General features: G+C 35.8%; 3 protein-coding genes across 7 annotated transcripts in view; 1 reads left to right on the top strand and 2 right to left on the bottom strand.

Moving 5' to 3' along the window:
* The first annotated feature begins 615 nt into the window (after positions 1 to 615).
* On the top strand, positions 616 to 4,826 carry LOC115979030 (glycosyl hydrolase 5 family protein-like). The gene is made up of 4 exons (XM_031100976.1): positions 616 to 1,126; positions 2,904 to 3,112; positions 3,265 to 3,767; positions 4,074 to 4,826. Exons 1-4 carry the CDS (start codon positions 710 to 712, stop codon positions 4,517 to 4,519), a joined length of 1,575 nt encoding a protein of 524 aa, XP_030956836.1. The 5' UTR covers positions 616 to 709; the 3' UTR covers positions 4,520 to 4,826.
* A 1,573-nt stretch (positions 4,827 to 6,399) lies between these two features.
* Positions 6,400 to 14,084, bottom strand: LOC115979502 (proteasome subunit beta type-7-A-like). Of its 5 annotated transcripts, XM_031101554.1 has the most exons (10): positions 14,004 to 14,084; positions 13,712 to 13,846; positions 10,294 to 10,428; positions 8,560 to 8,701; positions 8,302 to 8,398; positions 8,131 to 8,200; positions 7,931 to 8,035; positions 7,549 to 7,647; positions 7,367 to 7,454; positions 6,400 to 6,634 (listed from the first exon to the last, which is right to left on the bottom strand). In XM_031101554.1, the coding sequence occupies exons 2-10, from the start codon at positions 13,784 to 13,786 to the stop codon at positions 6,558 to 6,560; spliced, it is 888 nt and encodes a 295-aa protein (XP_030957414.1). In that variant the 5' UTR covers positions 13,787 to 13,846; positions 14,004 to 14,084; the 3' UTR covers positions 6,400 to 6,557. The 5 variants fall into 5 exon arrangements, with proteins under 5 accessions (XP_030957414.1, XP_030957412.1, XP_030957415.1 ...); XM_031101552.1 differs by lacking the exon at positions 14,004 to 14,084 and having other exon boundaries at positions 13,712 to 13,865; XM_031101555.1 differs by lacking the exons at positions 13,712 to 13,846; positions 14,004 to 14,084 and adding an exon at positions 10,573 to 10,671 and having other exon boundaries at positions 10,294 to 10,455.
* A 5,177-nt stretch (positions 14,085 to 19,261) lies between these two features.
* LOC115981113 (cytochrome P450 86B1-like) overlaps positions 19,262 to 24,718 on the bottom strand; it is a 21,169-nt gene continuing 15,712 nt past the window's right edge. The window contains exon 3 of the mRNA XM_031103297.1: positions 19,262 to 21,050. Within this exon, the coding sequence (XP_030959157.1) occupies positions 20,078 to 21,050 (973 nt within the window). The 3' untranslated portion in view covers positions 19,262 to 20,077. The remainder of the gene's footprint in view (positions 21,051 to 24,718) is intronic.

The raw sequence follows: 24,718 nt of genomic DNA, 5'->3' as shown, positions 1-24,718 counted from the left end.
TACAGATCGTTGAGATGATATTGAAGCCCCATTACTAGGCAGGAGGCGTTACTAAGAAAGGCATTAACAACCACAACGGCTAGAATCAACACAAGGTACACAGACACTCTAAGAGACACTCATTGTTAACTCGCTTTTATGTTTCATTTTACAAAGCATTTTCTTGTTCTGACTTGGGCATCGGAGATGTTGTGGCAGGCACCACACCGGTGACCACCCTCAAAGAAGCAATCTTCTCATTTACGCAGGTATCCAGGTGAGAATTTGGATCCATCTGGGCACGTTCAATTCGACTGACGAAGTCACGCTTCATCAATTTTCAAATCAAATTTTAATAGAATACTACTAGTAAATTCTCCAAAGATATAATGAAAATTTTAATAAAATAATGAGTTTTTTTTTTTTTTTTTTTTTTTGAGGGTGAATAAAATAATGAGATTTGATATTTCAATCATGACTTAATTTTGAGATATCTCAAAATAAAATATAAGTTAAACAATTTGGAATGAAAGAAGTAACAAAACTTTCTTTAAATAGTTTGTCATAAGAGCCTAATAAATAGAGAGAAAAACTTGGACAGAATTCAGAAAGCCTTTTACTATTCAATTGTTTCCTTTTCCTTTTGTTGGATTTACGGTCATCATGGCACCATATAAGGCCTTTCAGCTCTCTTTCAACCCCCCAACAGCTCCACAGTCAAAACAAAAATATGGGGAGGTTCTTTTTCTTCTTCCTTCTATCTCTTCTAGTAATCTTACCCACTGCCATACCTCAAACTCATAGCAAGCCAGTCATGGCTCTACCTCTATACACCAATTCTAGGTGGATTGTGGACGAAGGAGGGCAACGAGTGAAGCTAGCATGCGTGAATTGGGTGTCACATCTGGAACCCATGGTGACTGATGGCCTTAGCAAGCAGCCCATGGATGCAATCTCCAAGAAGATTGCTTCCATGGGATTCAACTGTGTTAGACTCACTTGGCCTCTTTTCTCGGTCACCAATGACTCACTGGCTTCTCTCACTGTAAGACAGTCCTGTCAAAGTCTTGGGCTGTCTGAATCCATTGCCGGAATCCAAGCCAACAACCCTTCCATCATAGATCTTCCCCTCATAAAAGCTTACCAGGTAAAATACCTTTTCCTTTTTTTTTTTCTAGATTTTTTAAACTGGGCAAGCATTCTTATTTTTTGGGTTGTGTCGTTTTTAATATAAATAGATCCTAAGCAGAACATGGGAATTAATTACGTTAGGCTTCTTCATGGTCATGGGTTTGGTTTGATCTACAATATACTCAGCATGGAAGGTGTGGACTTTGTGGTCAACGTGACCTGCAGGTCCTGCCCAATGAAACTTTTGCTTCTGCTATTATTATAAGACCTTTGGTTATTTCTATTATTATAAGAATAATTATTATTGTTATCCTTTCTGAATTTGCTTCACGAGTCCAAACACAATCACTTATAGAAGATCAAACGTAATTTAGGATATGTTTAGTGTTTTAGGATGCTTTAGTCATAAAACTGCATTTAAATTAATATAATTTGATGTTTTTGTAAGTTGTAACTCTAAAAATCAAAACAATATATATATATATATATATATATTAGAATGATGACTTAAAAAAAAATAGTCTTCCTAAATTTTATGTAACAGTCTTAGAGGGAGTTTAAAAGAGTCAAAGGATGTCATATTATATATATATATATATATATATATTAGACTGGCCCTTTTAAATCCCCTCCCCCATTAGGCATTAGCTACTTGTTGAAGGGGAAAACTTTTTTTTTTTCTCACTCTTCTCCAATGGCTTAACAGAAATGAGACTTTTCAATTTGCTCCATGATAACTTTTCAATGGCTACCATTGCATACATTTGTCTTTTTCCACTTTCATTTATAAATTGACATGCTAACTTATGTGATTGGTCCCACAAAAATGTTATAATAAATAAATTTATTGATTGCTTTTTAAAAAAAAAATTGAAAATTTATTAAGTCGATATATATATATATATATATATATATATATATATAATATGATGGCATGAAAAAAAGGGAGTTTTAAAAAGTTTATATGACAATGTTAAAATAACAACAAAAAAAACTAACAATTTTCAAAGAGAGAAAGTTAGTTTGAAATTGCACCTAACTTTTCAACGTTAGATTATTAAATAGATTTTATTGGATGTACTTATCAAAAAAAAAAAAAATTATTGGATGTAATTTTTTGACATGATTGTATTATTTCTTTATTTGCGCAATGCTTTGTAAAACATAAAAAAGAAAAAAAGAAAAAAAAAGGATCAAAATATAATTAACTTATCTATACAATGCTTAAGTTCCAAGTTTATTTATTTACTTTAAAATGATACACAAAACATACATATATGAATTGAAAACATCCTATTGATATGAACTTAAGCATGGTTGTTGTTTTTTTTTTTTTTTTTTTTTTTTTTTTAATTTTAATAAGAACTTTAGCATGCATGTAAAGAACATGAAGAACGTAGTCTTTAAAATATAGTTTAACAATAGGTTAGATCATATCAATGTATAAATTAATCAAAGTCTTTTATATATATATATATATATATATATATATATCCGGTCAATTGGTTGCCCCTAGGGCATTTGTTAATGGACAATTTTAGAAAACTTTTGATATTACTTTTATGAGAAATATAAAATGCTATAAAAATAATCACTTACTTTTTTCTTTTGTCATAAAAAGTTTCTAAAAATATTTTTTAAATCAATGTCCTTAAGACATCTGTTAACTTTTCTATATATCTATGTGTGTGTATGTGTGTGTGTATATATATATATATATATATATATTTTCACATAATTAGTTACAAATACAAGTTTACCCACTTCAATGTTTGACACAATTTATATCTCAGGCTGTTGTATCTAGCCTAGGGGCTAACAATGTGAAGGTCATATTGGAAAATAACATCAGCAAGCCCGGTGATCAGTATTTCAGTGCAGATCTCTGGATTAAGGGACTAAGTAGGATGGCCACCATCTTTAATGGTGTCTCCAATGTGGTTGGCATGAGCTTGAGGAATGAGCTCCAAGGCCCCAGACAAAACGTAAATGATTGGTACAGGTACAAATAAGATTTGGCTTTGCAGGATGGTCTTTAAAAACTGAACTTCATTGGACCTAGCCTACACAATAACCACACATCTAGATTCACATGAAAGATACATTACATGGCTACATGATTCTAATTTCAGTTTTGTAAATGAAATGAACCAGGCACATGCAAAAAGGAGCTGAAGCAGTGCATTTAGCAAATCCAGACATTCTTGTCATTCTCTCTGGCTTGAGTTATGACAAAGACTTGTCATTTTTCCGTAATCAACAAGTAAACCTCACATTCACTAGAAAGCTAGTATATGAGGTGAACTGGAATGGGTTCTCAGATGGAAAGGCATGGAAATCTGGCAACCCAAATCAAGTATGTGGGAGAGAGGCGGATAATTTTATGAGAATCTCGGGATTTTTGTTGGACCAAGGTTGGCCATTGTTAGTGAGCGAGTTTGAAATGGACCAAAGAGGAACCAATAATGTGAATGACATCAGTTATATGAATTGCTTCTTGGCTATTGCAGCTGAACTTGACCTGGATTGGAGTTTTTATTTGAGAGATGGGGTAATTGGGTTAAATGAGTACCATGGACTGCTTAACATGAATTGGACTGAGACCCGAAATTTAACCTTCTTGCAAAGGATCTCTTCTCTCCAATCTCCTTTTCGAGGTATAACTTTATTCCAGTTTTCCTGCTCTTTTTAAGTTTGACCCCAAATCGGTTTAGATTCATCTTGCTTCGACTCGTGACGATTAAAGAGATCATTTATTTGTTGTTTTAGTCAGATGACTTTTTTAAAGAGTCATTTGACTTGTTTAATAATACACATTAATAATCATATAAATCATTACATTACAAGTTAGAAAAGGTAGGTTCAAATCAGTTTAGAAACAACTTTGTCCTTGTTTTTTTCCTGTTTATTTACTAGTTAGATATTCAATAGTAAGAGAGTAATAATGCTTATGAGACTTGCAGGACCAGGACTATCAGAAGCCAATCTACACAAGGTGATTTTCCATCCATCAACTGGTCTCTGTGTCCTAAGAAAATCATTAACTGAACCATTGAGATTGGGTGCTTGCACTGAGTCTGAAGCCTGGAGCTACACACCCCAGAAAACTTTAACGTTAAAGGGAACATATTTCTGCTTGCAAGCAATTGAATTGGGAAAGCCAGCAAAGCTTGGTATAATTTGCACAGGCTCTAATTCAAAATGGCAAACCATCTCAGATTCTAAAATGTATCTCTCATCAAAGGTTAACGATGGTTCTACTGCTTGCCTAGATGTAGACTCCGACAATAGCATTGTCACAAATTCATGCAAATGCTTGAGCAGAGATGACACGTGTGACCCAGGGAGCCAATGGTTCAAGCTTGTTGACAGCACAAGAAGTTCAAGTTCCGCAAAAACATTCAATTAGACTTGATCTCGGCTTTGACTGTTAAGGATTTCGTATGGAAGTTTTTGAGATCAACATTAGAGCAACAAGCAAGGGAAGGGATTCGCTATTTATATTAAAAAAAAAAAAAAAAAATAGGATTGAAATTGTGGAGTTTCTCAATTCTGAGCATGCTCACAAATATTAGTCCACAGGAAATTGCATATAAATAAATTTCAACGGTTGTTATTTGATTAAAGAAGCTCAGGTTAGTATACTGGAGCTGATTGCCTGTGTAAATTCTTCAAATTAATTATTGGGATTATATGCTGTGCAATTATCAACTAAAGCATGTGAACCCTATGGCTTAGATTATATCTTGTGGGCAGAGAATTGGTTGCTATCCTCCAATCCTTCATAGAAGGGTCTCGATCCTTTTGGAAGCTTTGATTTTCCACAACACTTTGGATTGAGTGTCAGTGATGCGGCTTATCTGGTATGCTGATTTCACTGAGAAAATACCTCTTGAGTTTGGTACCCAAATGAGTTTATCTTTCTTAGGCTTGATTGGGATTGGGAGGGAGAGGATGGCTTGGGCAGAATGTGGCTCAAACAACTCATGTATTAAGCTTTCCTTTCAAGGGTCAGTGCAAATGAACTTGTCTGTATCTGCTTGCAATCTGGGGATTGGGGTGAAGTTCTATAGCCATGGCACCCAAGGGTTAGTCCAAAAGTTGATTGATGCTCCATCCCCAATAAGATAGCATGCACTCTTGGCTATAAATTTCTTTGCGCTTTCAATGGCTTACCAAACAGGAGAAGCGGTCTTGGGTGGGAGTTTATAGAGCCAGTCTTGTCTTACCTTGTACTTTGCTCTCAAGATCGACATACACAAACTGTCTCTTTTAGAGGCAATCATTCAAGTGAGCTTGGCAAGAAACGCATTGTTGATGTCCTTGGTTTTTTTTAAAACCTAGTCCACCTTTGCACTTTGGTTTACAAAGGTTATCCCATGCTAAAAGAGTGAGGAATCTACCTTCGAAGCCATTTGGTTTCCACCAAAATTTGTGAGCAAGAGCATCCATTTTATTTCAGGTTTTGGCAAGTATGCTACAAAAAGACATGACATAATTTGGGATGGCTTGAATAACTGAGTTGATAAGTCTACCTCTCCCAACCCAACATAGTGTCTTACTCCTCCAATCCATTAGCTTAGCTTCAAGATTTTCTAGAATGTACTTGAAGTCCGTGCATCTTTTTTGAGAAATCTTTAGGGGTAACCCCAAGGTGACTAGTAGCTTTGAACCCAAAACCTCATGGATCTTTAGGAAATACCCTAAAAGCTCTAGAAGAACTTAATCCTTAAGCCGTCCATTATATTTAAGTTCTAACCCACGTAATTAAATAGGCGTTAAATGGGTAATGCATTGACTACTCACAGGAAACCAATCAATTTTTTTTTCCCTAATTCTACCCTACCCCAATATCCATTGAAATGACAAATATAACTCTAAACCTCTTAGATAACTAAAATTACTCCTAGAGGAAGAGTTTTGTGTTACACTCAAAAGCGCCCGAGGGTTAAGTGTAACATAATCAATGGTTTACACCTAACACAATACCAAAGAAAGGTTAACTGTTACACTAAACTGTAAGAAGGTTTTTCACCCAAAAAAAAAAAAAAACTTTAAGAAGGTCTCACGTTTTACGGGAAATTACCTATTAGAGAAGAGACATGATGGTTAACTTGAAGAAGGTTAATTGTTAATTGTTACAGGAAGGTTAACTTTTAAGAAGGTTAATTGTTAATTGTCATTTGTGTGTCTTTCTCAATTTCAAAATACTCGTACCTTTAAACCTCAAGTAATTTTTAAAATTTAAAAATTTAAGGCATGTCACAAGATTTAAGGCACTCACTATGATTTCCAGCTTGAATCTGCCAAACATAATAGACCAAAGTTTGAAATTGACCATTAGACCTGAAACAGTTCATTCAAATCACTCTACACAAAGAGATCTAAAGCAAAGGAAGTATAATAGAAATTCATTCAAATTGCAACATGGAGTTGAATCAAAAATCTTATTCTTCCATAGTATCTCCTCCTTCAATCACTTCCACCATTTCTTTCAATGGCGTGATCCTTGTCAATAGAACCTCTGCAACCATGAAAATTTGATGGTATCAGATGATCAATAACTCATGGATGCATCAATTTGCATGCAGAACATAGATAGTATTGATCTTCCTTGCCTGATGCATCTTCTTGAATAGAAACGAAAGAATAGTATATAAAATGAATCAGCGAATAAATTGGTAATCATTTAACACAATTAGGCACACTTGCCATAGTCACAAACCTTTCATACATCCTAAATATTATTGTAACAATTAACTGCATTCAAATAATTGTCATTAGCGGAGACACCAAAGTCCGCAAAGTGTCATAACTTCTGCTGAATTTTTTAAGAAATGGTTAAGTGAAAATCAGAAACAGTAAAATGACACTGCATTGCTTCTTTGCTAAAAGGAGAAAGAAACAGAAAATAAGTACATAACAAAAGGAGCTTGTGACATTTCATTTATTCTCCATTGACTTGGCTAATTGTTGGGTTCAACTTGCGACTGAATCTATTTCTTCAAATCCAATCTATATTCGAAGGAAATTTATATTGGGCCCAGAAAACAAGTGAAAAACTTTACCCAATCAAGGAGAGGAAAATTTAATATAAACCAAACAAAGTGCAAATAACTAAGAATTAAATTTACAAATTTACTATAACCAATTAATACTTTAAACCATCCAAAGTTAGCTTCATTCATCAATAGATAGAGCATATAAATCAATTAACTTCCAGACGGCTAATGATTCTTAGGATAGAATTACTAACCAGTCTTCTTGGGAAATGAAAATCCTTTGGAACTGACATAGGTGCGAGGATTTGGTAACTGGTGGTTTCTCAAGTACTCTTTTTGTCCCTAGACAAACAAGCATAATTAAAATCAGTTAGTGACACTGGTCTAGGTTAAGAGATAAAAAAATTCAAACAAAAAGGAAAATTAAACCACAAACCTTAGTTATCACACAAACATCTACATTGCTTCCACTTCCTAAGTCATTGAATATGCCAGAGCAAATAGCCTCACACACCAATTTTATTCCTTCTTCTTTCTGTAGAAAATTGTATTTGAAAATCATTATCCACAGAAACATTAAATAATCTCCAACAACAAAATACCAGCACCTGATTATTAGAACAATGAACTTCATTTCAGAAAACACAACTACAACCAAACTAGAAGAATCTTTTGCAAAGTAGACTAAGTCATGTTCTAGTTTTGTTTAGTGATGACAGAAAAAAGTATTTTTGACTTAATTCCGCAGAGGTTAGATACACCAAAGTTGATGGTAAAAGCACTTCCAATCATATAGCAGAGACAATGGACTAGCTTACTGTCAGCCCTTCACGGTACTTCGACTCAAAAACAGACATTGCAGCAAGGGAACCAGAACCCATTGTAGCAAATGGCAAGGTGTCTGTTGACCCATGAGGGTAGATCTGTGCAATGAAATAAATTCCAAAACTAAAATCAGTATCATGAAGAACAAGAAAACAATATATGTTCAAATGTTAATGAATTGAACCCAACTCACAGTGTGCAAATGTGGTCCATTAGCATCAACTCCACCAAGCACCAAAGCAGCTTGAACATGACCTTGGTATCTGAACAAGTCTTGAAGAAATTAGACCTCCTTGTCCTTATCATCAACGAAAAAGTATAGAGCTATATTGCTGAGGACAATGTCAATAGAAAATGTGCTTACTTGAAAAGGTGAGACTTTAAAAGAGTAAGAGCAGTGACAACCCTAGATTCTCGACCAGTATGATACCGATGTAGTTGCAGCTGAGAACTGACCATGTCTAGAAAAGACAAAAAGCAAGGAAAACAAAGTATAAGATAACTATAAAAACTGAAAAAGAGTTGGATAGACAGCAGGATTACGGTTTTCACATAGAAATAAATGTATAGCAGAAGCATAAAAAACAAGTACAGGCTACATTTTCTTATAACTCAAAGATACCTGTTACAGCCTCTGTATCAGCAGCTGTTCCTGCTCCGCAGCAATAAATATTAGGTGCCATATAATGAATTTTCTCACAATTCTTATCACAAACAATAGGTCCTTCAGTGGCTCTTGTGTCTGCCCCCAGAATGACACCATCCTGATGACAAATTGAGAAAAGTATATCAGCAAGTTGAAAGAAACTTGAAATCCACACAAAATATAAGGGATTAAAAAAATTAATGACTGGTAGAAAAGTCCTACTAAGAACTTCACTGCAAAAGAATACCAAATAAAAAAAGGCACAGTCTCCCCCCCCCCACTCTCTCTCTCTCCCCAAAAAGCAAAACACAAGTGCTCAAGTTCATGAGGGCATTAGAGACTTGCAAACAAATTAATAAAAAGTATCTTCAAAAGAATTAAAGATTCAAGCATGCTAATAAACCCACTACAAAATTCCAACTGGGAGCATATAATGCAGCACTTTCAATAACACGAGTCCAAATTCACGCATAAAGGTACTTAGTGTCCATTTGGGTTAGTTTTTTAAAAAATGTGTGTTTTGAATAAAATATCGATTTCAAAATTTGTTTTTTGAAAACATGCTTTTAGAAACACAAATAAGCTTTTGATTAAATCTGTAAAAAGTATTGTTTCTATGAAAATCGACAGCATTAAATGAGGCAATTTTAAAAAAAAGCACTCCATGAGCTGGGATTTGAAAACATACTTTTTCTCTAGTTTTACGAATGAAATTTTCTTAAAAATGTAAAACCAATCACTAATATATATATATATATATATATATTCGAATAGATCATATAATAATTCTCTTTCTTTGAAAATATAGAAGAAAGGAGTCTGTGCACCAATAACTACTATGAAAGGGCCGAGCCATAACAAATGAGAAGCTATATGACTCAATTCCAACATAATTACTCTGATATAACTAGCTCTTTTCAGTACTTGAATATTTCCTAGCCATTCTAGCCCATTTACAGTTATTACTTCGAATATAGTAGCTAAATAATCCCAACGGGTTACATAAGGCAGTTATATATATATATATATATATATATATATAAAGCAGCACAAGACCAGGGGGACTAACTATTTCTAATCAGCTTTCTCACAAGTAAATCATGAATTTCCTTTTTACAAAATTCAACAGTTTCAGCATTCATTTGAATGGGCATATAACATTCTCATCAAATTTAGCTCAAAACCACAACATAAATCGCTTATGCTCCTTACTAATACTTAGAGTACCCAGTAAGCAAACCCAATTCAATAAAAGGAAGTAATAACTCCAGTTTACTACCAGTGGTTCAGCCTGAGTTCAATATGTCAATATACAATTTTAAAAAAATAAACTTAACCCACATGACATTTAATTCATTAACAAAAACTAATCCAAAATCATTAAAAAATCACACGTTTAATGTTTATTTAAAATCATTCGTTTTCTCTATGAAATTTCAATGCCAAATGGACCCTTAATTAATTGTGTTTTCAGGTCTTTACCTCATATGAGCATATAACATTCTCATCAAATTTAGCTCAAAACCACAACATAAATCGCTTACGCTCCTTACTAACATAATACTAGAGTACTAGTGAGCAAACCCAATTTAATAAAAGGAAGTAACAACTCCAATTTACTACCAGTGATTCAGCCCAAGTTCAATTTGTCAATATACAATTTAAAACAATAAACTTTACCAATAAACAAATTGATATGAACAGGGTTACCTGAAAAATTAGACCCACAATAGTAGTTCCAGTCTTACGATAAGATGGAGGCGGAACACCGTTTTTAGAAAGCATGCCATTTCTTCTGCACAAATCGAAACTGAAACCACCCTTTGGAGGAGCCTCCACAGCTACCTGTGACATTTTTTTTTTTTTAAATTTCTACTGACCAAGAAGACACAAAAATGAGATTTATGAAATACCCAGATGCTCTTTTTCAATGATAAAACTGGAAATCAAAGTGTTGTCGTGAAGGTTAACAAGGGAATTGGAGAATACCTGAGAGATCGATAGGGAAAGCAGATGAAAGTTTGTGAGAATGAGATTGTGAGAAAGACAGAGAGTCCGAGAAGTTATTTTTAAGAGAGTATCTTGGAGCGGAAGAAATTTGAGTTTTTATAAACGACGAGTTTTATATTACACTAGTTGTCGTTTTTATCTGACATTTGTATTTGTTTTTGTTTAAACTTTAAAAAGTTACATACACACTGCCGTATATCCTCCAATTAAATAAAACCACATCATTTTCTTTTTTTTCTTTTTAAAAAAATAGAAACTAACGTGTATAATTAAAATTTTAATTTTAGTCCTGTTTACTCTATATTCTTCCCAAAAAATTAATAAATTAATCACACAAGAGAAACCAAAAGCTGATTAAAAATAATGGTGCGTTTGAATACCATTTATTTTACTGAAAACTGAAAATAATAAAAAAATAATTTCCGGATTATTGTTAACACCAAAATTCTGTTCATTTGTATATTTGCATTGTTCATGTCCCATGAACAGTACAATAGGTGCTGATTAATAAATATATATATATATATATATATATATATATATATAAAGGGATGAAACGCGTCTACGTGAAAACATAGATGCAATCCAAACGCCTTCTAAATCTGTAGTTAAGATCGAAAGATGGCCAATGAATTTTAGCGTAATTGACACCTCCTCTTGCAAGTGTTAAGTGGAGGGTGAGATTATGTTCAAGTTCTATTTGGTGTGTGTAATTTACCGATACTAATAAGATACAGACTGGAAGAACCAAGTGTATTGTGGAGATTGTGCCTAGGATGGCCATTAGGCAATGCCCATCACCAATGGAGGTCAAGGAAATAGAACTGTTTGCAGCTTAATTTCCTAAATAGAGTGATTTTTGATTATTTGGGGTTGGAGTGTTTTTTTTTTTTTTATTTATGAAAACTAGTTGCTAATCTGTGCAATTTTGCATTAATGTGATAATAAATGTGCACTTTAATTAAATAACATTTCTCCACTATACAAAAGATTAAAAATCCAAATTAAAAATGATATAAATGAATACAAAAGAGATATGTTATTATAAGGTAGAAATCCACTTGTAACATAACACCCAATTTGTTCTAGAGAAGATTCAAAGTGAATCGGAGTGGTTCGAGTGGACTAAAATGGACTAAAATAAAGTGAAATGGACTATAGTGGTTTGAAATGGATTGAGTAAACCAAAGTTGATCAAAATTGGCAGAAGTGGACTAAACTAGACTGAAATGCTATGCTGATCCACTTGTATCATACACTTCAAGTTTTAGATATTAATAGATAGATTGGATATTGTGGGTCTAATTTGGCTATGTCCGGGAGGTGAAAGTGTAATTTATCTTATTTTCCATATCATATTTGTCTCTTTATGTAAGTCTTGTTTCTTTATTATTATTATTATTATTATTATTATTATTTCTCCTTATCTTTATTTATTTTTATAGGTTTTATGATTTTTTTTTTCCCATTAAAAGATATTGATAAAATAGTTAAGACTTTTTTCCTTTTTATTTCTTAATATAAAAAAAAAGTACAAGATTTTTTTTTTTTTTTTTTTTTTTGGGTGGTTGTTGTCCCTGTTGCCGGGCTCTGCCCCTGTATGCAACATCCAAAAACACACACATATTTTTTTTTATACAAGATAAAATTCTACTCTAACCTAATCTAAGTGTATTGAAATGGATTGAGTAAACCAAAGTTGATCAAAATTGGCAAAAGTGGACTAAACTAGACTGAAATGCTATGCTAATCCACTTGTATCATACACTTCAAGTTTTAGATATTAATAGATAGATTGGATATTGTGGGTCTAATTTGGCTATGTCCGGGAGGTGTAAGTGTAATTTATCTTATTTTCCATATCATATTTGTCTCTTTATGTAAGTCTTGTTTCTTTATTATTATTATTATTATTTCTCCTTATCTTTATTTATTTTTATAGGTCTTATGATTTTTTTTTCCCATTAAAAGATATTGATAAAATAGTTAAGACTTTTTTTCCTTTTTATTTCTTAATATAAAAACAAAGTACAAGATTTTTTTTTTTTTGGGTGGTTGTTGTCCCTGTTGCCAGGCTCTGCCCCTGTATGCAACATCCAAAAACACACACACATTTTTTTTTATACAAGATAGAATTTTACTCTAACCTAATTTAAGTGTATATGACACACACATATTTATATATTGATATTTGACACATTCCTTAAATATAAATCAAGATTTATTGATAGCCAGTTTGCAAATTTAACACAACTTCTTTTAAAATATGAATACAAGGCTCAACATGCATTCCACTTTATTTATCATACAGTCTAGTTAGCCAGAACAGCAATCTGAGAAACATTAGACACAAAATAGAACTCTAGTACGTAGTTTCCATTAGCTCAATGAGTCTTAAAATTTTGGGACATATGATCTCGACCCATTGTGCTTAGCAAAGCTTATGCAACGCCAACCAACCTAGGCTTGATAGTCACTAGCAATCCATGCTTCATATAAAGAGTGGTTGTCAGCTTTGGATCAACTTTATGGCCTTCAACAACCTTAACTTCATATCTCAACAGGATTGAAGCCGCTATCATTTTCATCTGCATGTAAGCAAATTTCTTTCCAAGACACAATCTTGGACCAGCATTAAACACTACATATTTGAATTGATTCTCGCTGACAAACTGCCCGTCTTTAAGCCACCTCTCTGGCTTAAACTCCAAGCAATCTTTTCCCCATATGGACTCCATTCGAGCCATTGAGTAAATACAGTAAACAACCTGACTCCCCTTCTTAATCATTAAAAAATCACACGTTTAATGTTTATTTAAAATCATTCGTTTTCTCTATGAAATTTCAATGCCAAATGGACCCTTAATTAATTGTGTTTTCAGGTCTTTACCTCATATGAGCATATAACATTCTCATCAAATTTAGCTCAAAACCACAACATAAATCGCTTACGCTCCTTACTAACATAATACTAGAGTACTAGTGAGCAAACCCAATTTAATAAAAGGAAGTAACAACTCCAATTTACTACCAGTGATTCAGCCCAAGTTCAATTTGTCAATATACAATTTAAAACAATAAACTTTACCAATAAACAAATTGATATGAACAGGGTTACCTGAAAAATTAGACCCACAATAGTAGTTCCAGTCTTACGATAAGATGGAGGCGGAACACCCTTTTTAGAAAGCATGCCATTTCTTCTGCACAAATCGAAACTGAAACCACCCTTTGGAGGAGCCTCCACAGCTACCTGAGACTTTTTTTTTTTTTTTTTTTTTTTTAATTTATTTATACTGACAAAGAAGACACAAAAATGAGATTTATGAAATACCCAGATGCTCTTTTTCAATGATAAAACTGGAAATCAAAGTGTTGTCGTGAAAGTTAACAAGGGAATTGGAGAATACCTGAGAGATCGATAGGGAAAGCAGATGAAAGTTTGTGAGAATGAGATTGTGAGAAAGACAGAGAGTCCGAGAAGTTATTTTTAAGAGAGTATCTTGGAGCGGAAGAAATTTGAGTTTTTATAAACGACGAGTTTTATATTACACTAGTTGTCGTTTTTATCTGACATTTGTATTTGTTTGTTTAAACTTTAAAAAGTTACATACACACTGCCGTATATCCTCCAATTAAATAAAACCACATCATTTTCTTTTTCTTCTTTTTTTTTTTAATAGAAACTAACATGTATAATTAAAATTTTAATTTTAGTCCTATTTACTCTATATTCTTCCCAAAAAATTAATAAATAAATCACACAAGAGAAACCAAAAGCTGATTAAGAATAAGGGTGTGTTTAGATATTGCTTATTTTGCTGAAAACTGAAAACAATAAAAAAATAATTTCTGAATTATTGATAACACCAAAATACTGTTCATCTGCCTATTTGCACTGTTCATGTCCCATGAATAATATAATAGGCGCTAGTTAAAAAAAATAAATAAATAAATAAAGGGCTGAAACGTGGTTGCGTGAAAACACAGACGCAATCCAAAAGCCTTCTAAATCTGTAGTCAAGATCGAAAGAAGGCCAATGAATTTTAGCATAATCGACACCTTCTCTTGCAAGTGTTAAGTGGAGGGTGAGATTATATTCAAGTTTTATTGGGTGTGTGTAATTTACCGATACTAATAAGATACAGATTGGAAGAAGCAAGTGTATTGTGGAGATTGTGCCTAGGATGGCCATTAGGCAATGCCCATCACCAATGGAGGTCAAGGAAATAGAACTGTTTGTAGCTTAATTTCCTAAATAGAGAATGATTTTTGATTATTTGGGGTTGGAGTTTTTTTTTTTTTTTTTTTTTTTTTTTTTTTTTAATGAAAACTAGTTGCTAATCTGTGCAATTTTGCATTAATGTGACAATAAATATGCACTATAATTAAATAACATTTCTCCACTATACAAAATATTAAAAATCCAAATTAAAAATGCTATAAATGAATACAAAAGAGATTTGTTATTATAAGGTAGAAATCCACTTGTAACATAACACCCAATTTGTTCTAGAGAAAATTCAAAATGAATCGGAGTGGACTAAAATGGACTAAAATAAAGTGAAATGGACTATAGTGGATTGAAATGGATTGAGTAAACCAAAGTTGATCAAAATTGTTAGAAGTGGACTAAACTAGACCGAAATGCTATGCTAATCCACTTGTATCATACACTTCAAGTTTTAGATATTAATAGATAGATTGGATATTATGGGTCTAATTTGGCTATATCTGGAAGGTATAAGTGTAATTTACCTTATTTTCCATATCATATTTGTCTCTTTATGTAAGTCTTGTTTCTTTATTATTATTGTAAGGACACGATTTGTAACGACCCATGAATGACGTTGGGCTCGTATACAAAAGGCCCCAACGATATGATTTGTAGAGAGTGGGCTTGAAAGGCATGACCTTGGGCACAGGTGGGCCGTTCAATCGTGGCTTCTATGGAAGCTCTTATATGGGCGGGCTTGGCTTGATTAGCTAAGCCCTCCATTAGCACGGGTTGTAGGATTTAAGTCCTCGGACGGCGTCCAAGGAGCCTTGTATCCTTCCCTTTCTCCCTTTCGGGGGGGGGGGGGGAGCCCCTCTTTCTTCTGGGGGTTTTTCCTTTTATACTAGTGTTCGTTTTCCCCTTTAGAGTCCACGTGTAAGTTTTACTTTCTGGGATGCAGACCTGTCCTGTCAACCCATACCTAGAGTGATTTGGGGTCGTTGGGAAAGTTAAAGGGCATGGTTTAGAGTATGGACTTGTCAGATACAGGGTTTTGTATTATGATGCTGGTAGCTTTTTCCCTTGCCCTGCCCCTACACTCAGTTCGCTCCTTTCTTTAGGCATTTAGTGAAGTGTCGGGCATGAGATCGTCCTCAGCAATGGTTCTCCTCGGCTTGGGCCCTGGGCCCTAATGTAGAGTGGGCCTGGGCCGCTAATTCTTTGGCCCCACAATAGCCCCTCAAAATCCTACTGCCCGACTTTTTAGTCGAGGAGAAGGGTTTTGGTAATGTTGGGCTTATATCATAGCTTGTTCAGATTCTGTACTCTACTAATATTTGTGTTTTTCCATTTACATGGGAGACGTGCCAACTTAAGAGGCATTCCTTTACCCACTCACGCGGAGTCCTTTGACGCTTCAATATTCGAGGCACGCCTTCACGAGGATCTTCAGATCCTACAGTTGCGAATTGCATTGGAAATTGAGCCAATCTCTGCCTTGTCCATAGCATTCCTTGGAAAACTGCATGAATTGAATGCCACCACCTTACCTTTTATATAAGTAGGATAGGAGGTTATTCTCCTTACATACAAACCCTTCGGTTCTCTTCAAAATCATAATCCTTCAGCTATAATCACAGTTTTCATATTCAGTGTTATCCACCCTTTGTGCAATATGTTTGAGACATGGATAGGGGTAAAGGAACTGCATCCGCCACAGAGGCGCTGGGTCCTTCCGAGACTCAATGTGGCGTGGTCTAGACAAGGGAGGCACAGATTCAAGATAATCTTCCGTCTTAACAAGGGGGAAATGGTGTTTCTCCCTCTTTCAGTTAAAATCCGAAGCAGGTACTGGTCGCACCAGATCCTTAGTGCGTCAGAAGTAAGGTTTTTCGCCATCAGCACCGTCTGCTCTGTCGTAGGTGTGGTTACGCGGAGGCTCATCAACTTCCGGCTCCCGGCACCTTTTCTTCAACGGTGCTGGCCTCAAGTTGGGTTCCCTGCACCTTTTCTTCAGCTGCGCTAGCCCGAAGTCGGGTTCTTTTGCTGCCTGAGTTATAGGCATGTAAAAGTATTGAGGAATTGCTTCCTTAGACGAAATTTTGAAGCTGTAGCACATCTCTTCTCCGCACCTCTTCTTCGGCCTTTTCTTAATTCCCTTGTATCTTTTCTTTTCGTTTTGCGTAGTTAGTTTCAGTATGAGCTTGTATAAGCTCTTTCACTGTACACTGCACTATTTCATTGTCTTAATAAAAAATGAATTTATTTCTTTTTAAATATTTTTCCTTTCTGCAACAATTATTTTGTGCATGGGTGTGCTACATGTGTGTTTTCCTTTAATGATACTTAGAGCAGGAAACCTCGAAACAGAACCCTACTAATTCTGATTTACCGACATTACCAAGCACAAAAATGATAATTCCCAACATATTAAATTCATGAAACTAACCGAGATAACAGCTGAATACTCCGTAATGCATGCGAGGCAACCGTCCGAGAATGATAAACTCTAAATATACCATCCGAGAGGGTTGCCGAGCAGTGAGGGACTTCGGCCGTGTTTTTGATAACACCTAACCCTATAATAGTTGCACCAATTCCCACGGTATTGAGGATCCGAGGGTAGGCTGGGGATTTTATTCAGTCTAGGGATTAACCTAACTATCAATGGGTAACTCCTCCCCGGGATAGATTCTAAGGGTCCAGGTTGTGTCCAAACCCCATATTGTCTCTTCTAGGTAGTTGGTTTCCCCAGAGACTTGAGTCCGAGGACCATACAAGGCCTTGGTTCTGTCCAAAACTTGCAGTTTCTCTTCTGAGTAGTTGGTTTCCCCAGAGGCTTGAGTCCGAGAACCATACAAGGCTTTGGTTTTGTCCAAAACTTGGAGTTTCTCTTCTGAGTAGTTGGTTTTCCCAGAGGCTTGAGTCCGAGGACCATACAAGGCCTTGGTTCTATCCAAAACTTGTAGTTTTTCTTCTAAGTAGTTGGTTTCCCCAGAGGCTTGAGTTCAAGGACCATACAAGGCCTTGGTTCTGTCCAAAACTTGTAGTTTTTCTTCTAAGTAGTTGGTTTCCCCAAAGGCTTGAGTTCGAGGACCATACAAGGCCTTGGTTCTGTCCAAAACTTGTAGTTTTTCTTCTAAATAGTTGGTTTCCCCAGAGGCTTGAGTCCGAGAACCATACAAGGCCTTGGTTCTGTCCAAAACTTGTAGTTTTTCTTCTAAGTAGTTGGTTTCCCCAGAGGCTTGAGTCCGAGGACCATACAAGGCCTTGGTTCTGTCCAAAACTTATGGTTGTTTATTTATTGATTTATTTTCCAAAGTTTAGCCCCTTAATCAAGGTGGGGTGGGGGGTTAGCTTGATGTTGGAAGCCCCTAGAGTTGCCTGTGCCCTTGGCACTACCAGGCATAGCTCCTAGTGGTAACTTATGTTGGAACAATCAACAGCATGTCGCCGGAAATAGAGGCACTCTCGTAGTCCTTTACTTGACAAAGGCTCATCTCCACCACCACCTGAGCCAACGCGTAAGCCTTCCCACAGACGGCGCTAATTGTAAGGACATGATTTGTAACGACCCATGAATGACGTTGGGTTCGTATACAAAGGGCCCCAACAATATGATTTGTAAAGAGTGGGCTTGAAAGGCATGACCTTGGGCACAGGTGGGTCGTTTAATCGTGGCTTCTATGGAAGCTCTTATATGGGCGGGCTTGGCTTGATTAGCTAAGCCCTCCATTAGCACGGGTTGTACGATTTAAGTCCTCGGACGGTGTCCGAGGAGCCTTGTATCCTTCCCTTTCTCCTTTTCGCGGGGGGGGAGCCCCTCTTTCTTCTGGGGGGTTTTTCCTTTTATACTAGTGTTCGTTTTCCCCTTTAGAGTCCACGTGTAAGTTTTACTTTCTGGAGTGCAGACCTGTCCTGTCAACCCATACCTAGAGTGGTTTGAGGTCGTTGGGAAAGTTAAAGGGCATGGTTTAGAGTATGAGCTTGTCAGATACAGGGTTTTGTATTATAATGTTGGCATCTTTTTCCCTTGCCCTGCCCCTACACTCAGTTCGCTCCTTTCTTCAGGCATTTAATGAAGTGCCGGGCATGAGATCGTCCTCGGCAATGGTTCTCCTCGGCTTGGGCCCTGGGCCCTAATGTAGAGTGGGCCTGGGCCGCGAATTCTCTGGCCCCACAATTATTATTTCTCCTTATTTTTATTTATTTTTATAGGTTTTATGATTTTTTTCCCATCAAAAGATATTGATAAAATAGTTAAGACTTTTTTCCTTTTTATTTCTTAATATAAAAAAAAAGTACAAGATTTTTGTTTTTTTTGGGGTGGTTGTTGTCCGTGTTGCCGGGCTCTGCCCTTGTATGCAACATCCATAAACACACACACATATTAATATATTGATATTTGACACATTCCTTAAATATAAATCAAGATTTATTGATAGCCAGTTTGTAAATTTAACACAACTTCTTTTAAAATATGAATACAAGGTTCAACATGCATTCCACTTTATTTATCATACAGTCTAGTTAGCCAGAACAGCAATCTGAGAAACATTAGACACAAAATAGAACTCTAGTACGTAGTTTCCATTAGCTCAATGAGTCTTAAAAATTTGGGACATATGATCTCGACCCATTGTGCTTAGCAAAGCTTATGCAACGCCAACCAACCTAGGCTTGATAGTCACTAGCAATCCATGCTTCATATAAAGAGTGGTTGTCAGTTTTGGATCAACTTTATGGCCTTCAACAACCTTAACTTCATATCTCAACAGGATTGAAGCAGCTATCATTTTCATCTGCATGTAAGCAAATTTCTTTCCAAGACACAATCTTGGACCGGCATTAAACGCTACATTTTTGAATTGATTCTCGCTGACAAACTGCCCGTCTTTAAGCCACCTCTCTGGCTTAAACTCCAAGCAATCTTTCCCCCATATGGACTCCATTCTAGCCATTGAGTAAATACAGTAAACAATCTGACTCCCCTTCCTAATCATGGTGCCATCCGGGAAAACATCGTCTCCTATAAACTCTTTGAAGTCAAATGGCGCTGGCGGGTAAAGCCTCAGAGATTCAGACAATGCGGCTTGTAAATACACCATCTTCCTCAATTCTTCCACTGTAAAAGCCACATCATATGGTTCGTTTTTGCACTTGCGGTAACACAAAATTTCATTAATCTCACCGATAATTCTGCTTTCGACCTCTGAGTTCTTGTGTACTAACCAGAAGAACCATGACAATGCCACAGAGCTCGAGTCTCATCCTGCTAAAATGAAATTAATGCAGAAATCGCTGAGAAATTTGTCTGAAAAATGATTTTTCATACCTTGGTCAGAGTCCTCAATGAGTCTGGACAAGAGGTCAGAATGATCATTTAAGCTTCCAAACTTCACTAATTCGTTCTTTCGATCAGTCACTATCTTCTCGGAAAAATCATTCACGATTTTTATTGCCTTCTTGAGCCGCTTCTCATATCCAACTTCAAGGAGTCTCATGACTTTCCATACAAAAGATGGCACCAAGAATCTCAATAGAGTGAATTCCGTGGCTTCTTCAAAAGCTTTTGCAAAAGGAATTTCAGGCAAATCAAGGGCCAAGCACCCCGGATCAATGCCAAGAGCAGCGGTGCAAATGTTATCAAATGTGAACCGAAGAAGCACTTCTTGGAGATCAAAGCTATCCCGTGACTCCACGAGTTTCTCTAACAATTTTAGTAGCCTCTGGTGCACCAGGTCTTGCATGGTTTGGACTGAGTACTCCACAAACCTGCTTGAATGCATCTCAGAAATTGCGATTCGTCTTTGTTCCTTCCATAGTTGATCATCAGCATTAAAAATACCATTCCCAAGCAAGTCATAAAACCTCTCTTTATAGTGCTTACCTTTGGGGAAATTCTTGAACTTTGTTTTAAGCATATATTCAATGTTTGAAGGTACAGCGGTCATGATTCCATAGAATCCTTCCATCCACATTCCCCTGAAGTGGAAGGTACCCCCAGCTTTGATCAAAGACCTGGTGGTCCAATCATAAATGTTGTTGATATGAAGGAATACCGAAGGTAGGATCCCCATAACTGGCCATAACATTGGACCCTTATTGGTGAGTCTCTGAAGTATACAACTAAGAATGGTTAGTACTAGCAGGGATATAGAAACTTCCCAACAGAAGTGAGTATACAGCCATTGTATTGAAGAGAAAACAGGATTCCTCATTACTGCTATATCTCTTGTACTTTGGTGAATTGGCAAATATGAATATAATGCATGGTAGAGCGCGAAGGATGGAAGTGATCATTTATAAAAGAGAGATTTTCATATAAAAACAAGATTAGAAATAGTAATAGAGAGTTTGAAAGTGATTAATTAATGGTTGCACCAACTTCTTTGGTCCTGATTGAACAAAGAGATAGAGACTCGAGGGAGTAGACTTGCCGGGTTGGTATTTAAACTAATTTGAGACATAAGAATATAAATGAAATAATTATCGTCATTTACTGCTGAGGAGAGTCATTTTCTATTGTATTTCTTTTTCACTTTAATCAGAAGATAGTGTTAGGTTTAATAGAATGGTAGCAACCCATAACAAAAAGATTGACTTTGTGATAGTCACAAAGTGTTCTATCTCAAGTTCAAGATGAAGGCCCAAGATTAACTTGAGAACAGAGAAGTTATTGGAATCTCTACACCTATTTGACACATCTTCAATCAATCGATAATTGTAGGCAAAGTTTTTGATTTAACGTTTTTGTTGTAACATTTTAATATTATCTAATTAAAATGAATAAATACCACAACATAAATATAAAGATATGAGATAATATGGAAGATAAAAACTTAGTGAAACGTTTAATTCCATGTTGAAAAGGAGGCAAATTTTTTTATTGTTTTTAAGTGTGGGATTAATGGATTGGTGGAGTTTTGGTCTTGAACACTTCATGCAAAGGTTTCATTTTCTAAGTGTATGTGTAATTCCTCAAAAAAAAAAAAAAAAAAAAAGTGTATATGTATATGAAATTGTCTCCTAAGAATTTGAATAATAGGCCTTGCTTTTCCAAACCATAAGAACTAGTAGTTGTGAAGTGACTATCAAGTCAATGATATGCGGTACTAATTGATTACTTTGCTATTATTGTGGTTAAGATAATGCATATTTATGTGGAGCTTGACTTGCCCAAGGCATGTGAAACATGGTATGAGACTTAGAGTTTATTTTGATACCGCTTATTGTTAAAAACTGAAAATTGAAAAAATTGTAGCAAAATAATTTTTAAATGTGTGAATAGTGTTGTAGGACATAATTTTAATAAAAATTTTGCGGAAAAAAAGTACTTGTGGGTCTCGTGAATAGTGCACGGGATCCACTCATTCAGACGCAAACACAGCTAAATACTACTTTCAGCAACATCCAAATGAAGGCTTAATGTTTGTTAATGCTAGTTGATGTCTCATGTACTGGATGATGGATTTTAAATCATTTTGTAAGAAATTATCATATGGTTCATGTATATCTAGAAAATTGAGTGGGCACAAAAAAAGAGAGTACCTTGTGGGTTTAATTATATCAACTTATATGGATGTTTTTGAAAAAGGTTTCTTTGTCGTTGGGAGAAGGGAGACTTTGACCTCTCATCTCTTAGTCAGTAGAAGTGGTTGTTCCTTCTTGTAAGGCTTTGTTCCCTAGGGTAATAGTGTTACCGGTAGGGCTAGTGGGGCTTTTCTGTTTGGGGTCTGGGAAACACTGATAGCTTGGATGGAGAACCTTATGAACAATTGGCGTAACTTGTCACTAAACGATAAGGAAAGAGGTAAACTAGCAGTGAAGAAGAATAAAGTCTCCCATGAGTATACAATTGTGGCAAAATTCCTAACCAAGAGAGCATTGAACATTGATGCGATTATCAGAACCTTTAGTCCTTTATGGAGATCAAGGAATGACTTTAAGGTTTGCAATGCAGGAGATCACACTCTGTTGTTTGTGTTTGATAATTCGGAGGAGGTCGAAAAAATTTTTGGCAAGCAAACTCTGGAGCTTTAATAGGCATTTAGTCGTACTCCAGAAACTAGATAATGCAGTTCTAGTACATGAATTATCTTTGAACACAGTGTTGCTTTGGGTGCAAGTACGTAACATTTTGGTTGGCTTCTTGAACAGTAGTGTAGTTGAGGATCTATGCGATGCAATGGGGATAGTGGATCATAAAATGAGTGATGTAGAGGTTGACAGAGGTAGTTTTTTTCGAGTATGAGTGCGAGTGGATATCTCTCTACCTCTCTGTAAGGGATGGGTTCTATCCATTGAGGATGGTGAAGAGCATTAGGTGATATTCAAATGTGAACATCTTCCTAATATATGCTACTGGTGCGGATGCTTGGACCACTTGGACAAAGACTACGATAGGGGGATAGAGAGTGAAGGAACGCTAAAAGAAAGTGACCAAGAGTATGAAGCTTGGATTAGAGCAACCATCACACTGGTGATCCGTAAGTTAGTGGTGGTTGTGCCGGGGTTCTACGAGGAAAGGAAACTGAAGATGCCAAAGTCTTCAAAACTAGTGTTTGAGAAGCGTTCATCGCTGGCAAAGGGAAACCGAGCAGATGTTACAAAGGAAAGGCAATCAAAGAAAACATTTAAAGTAGACATAGAGGAGCAAATAACGAAATCATTAAATGCATCGAGATCATTGTTGAGGACCATTTTTTCAGGCCACATGGCTTTACTTCATTGGCAACCCATGCCACATCAACATATTATTGATTTTTTGGGTAAATATATTTAAAACCCAAGATAAGCTCATATCTCATTCAACTATATGGATTGGGCTCACATGGCCCACGAGATCCTTACTTTAAGAGGTGGATTCATGGTCCAAATTTCCTTTTCATCAATTGGGATCATAACCCCACGACATCATCAACATCAACGTATGGATTGGGCTTAAGCAATGAATCAAAGCTCATGACCCATATTACCTCTCTTACACTCATGGCAAACGGCTTCTTCAATAGGAGTCCATATTTACACAAAATAACAACAAAACCCGAGGTACATCATCTTACCTTCGGCTTATGACCCAAGCTTATAAGTCTTTTTGGGGAAACTTTAGGAATCGTGGTTTGGAGGGCCAAGAGGTATGTTCTGTAAAGCTCCAGTGGTTTAAAGTTGATAAAAGAAACATGTTGCTTAGCATGTCTTCTCCAACTCCCTAAACTCTGAAGAGTTTGTGTGTAGTGGGTAACATATGATAAGCATCTCTTATCACATAGCACTTTAAATGATAAAATTCCCCATTGCTCTTTTCCTAAAACTTAATATTCATCATGTGATAAATATTCAATATCTCCAACCATCTAACTGCTGGGTAACTGTTCATTCAATCCCCAGCTGTTGCTATACAAATTTAGAAACTTCATTATATTATTCTACATAAATCTCATTACTTCTTTAAGCTAAAATCCAACTCAAACATATGGTCTAATTTGATTGGCTATCTTTAATCTCCAATTATATGCAAAATATTCATAATATCTCTTATACTCAGCTGCTGTCTGCCACAATCAGACCATATATTTTTCTACCAACTGCTAGAGCAAAGTATTAAATACTCTTCTTTCTCTCCAAGATTATGTCACAACCCAATGAGACCTTGACCAAATCTCTAAAGCTTCCTTAGCTTTCAATCAATCCTTCTATTACTTGCTAGAAATGTGTTGTAATGGAACCTTGGACCAAAAACACAAACACCCGAAAAGGAAAGATTTCTAGTGAACCCCAGCAGTGCATTCAGCACTTGACACCTAGCTGGAAGTGATATCATCAGGCATTTTATGCTGAAATCCCAACAACCAGCTGTTATACCCAAAATATCAAGATACCCTTCAAAGAGATCTTACCATTTTCAG

The sequence above is a fragment of the Quercus lobata genome, chromosome 3 (genome assembly GCF_001633185.2).
Source record: "Quercus lobata isolate SW786 chromosome 3, ValleyOak3.0 Primary Assembly, whole genome shotgun sequence".
In the NCBI taxonomy this organism is placed as follows: Eukaryota; Viridiplantae; Streptophyta; class Magnoliopsida; order Fagales; family Fagaceae; genus Quercus; species Quercus lobata.
This window is presented reverse-complemented; position numbering and strand designations above follow the sequence as displayed.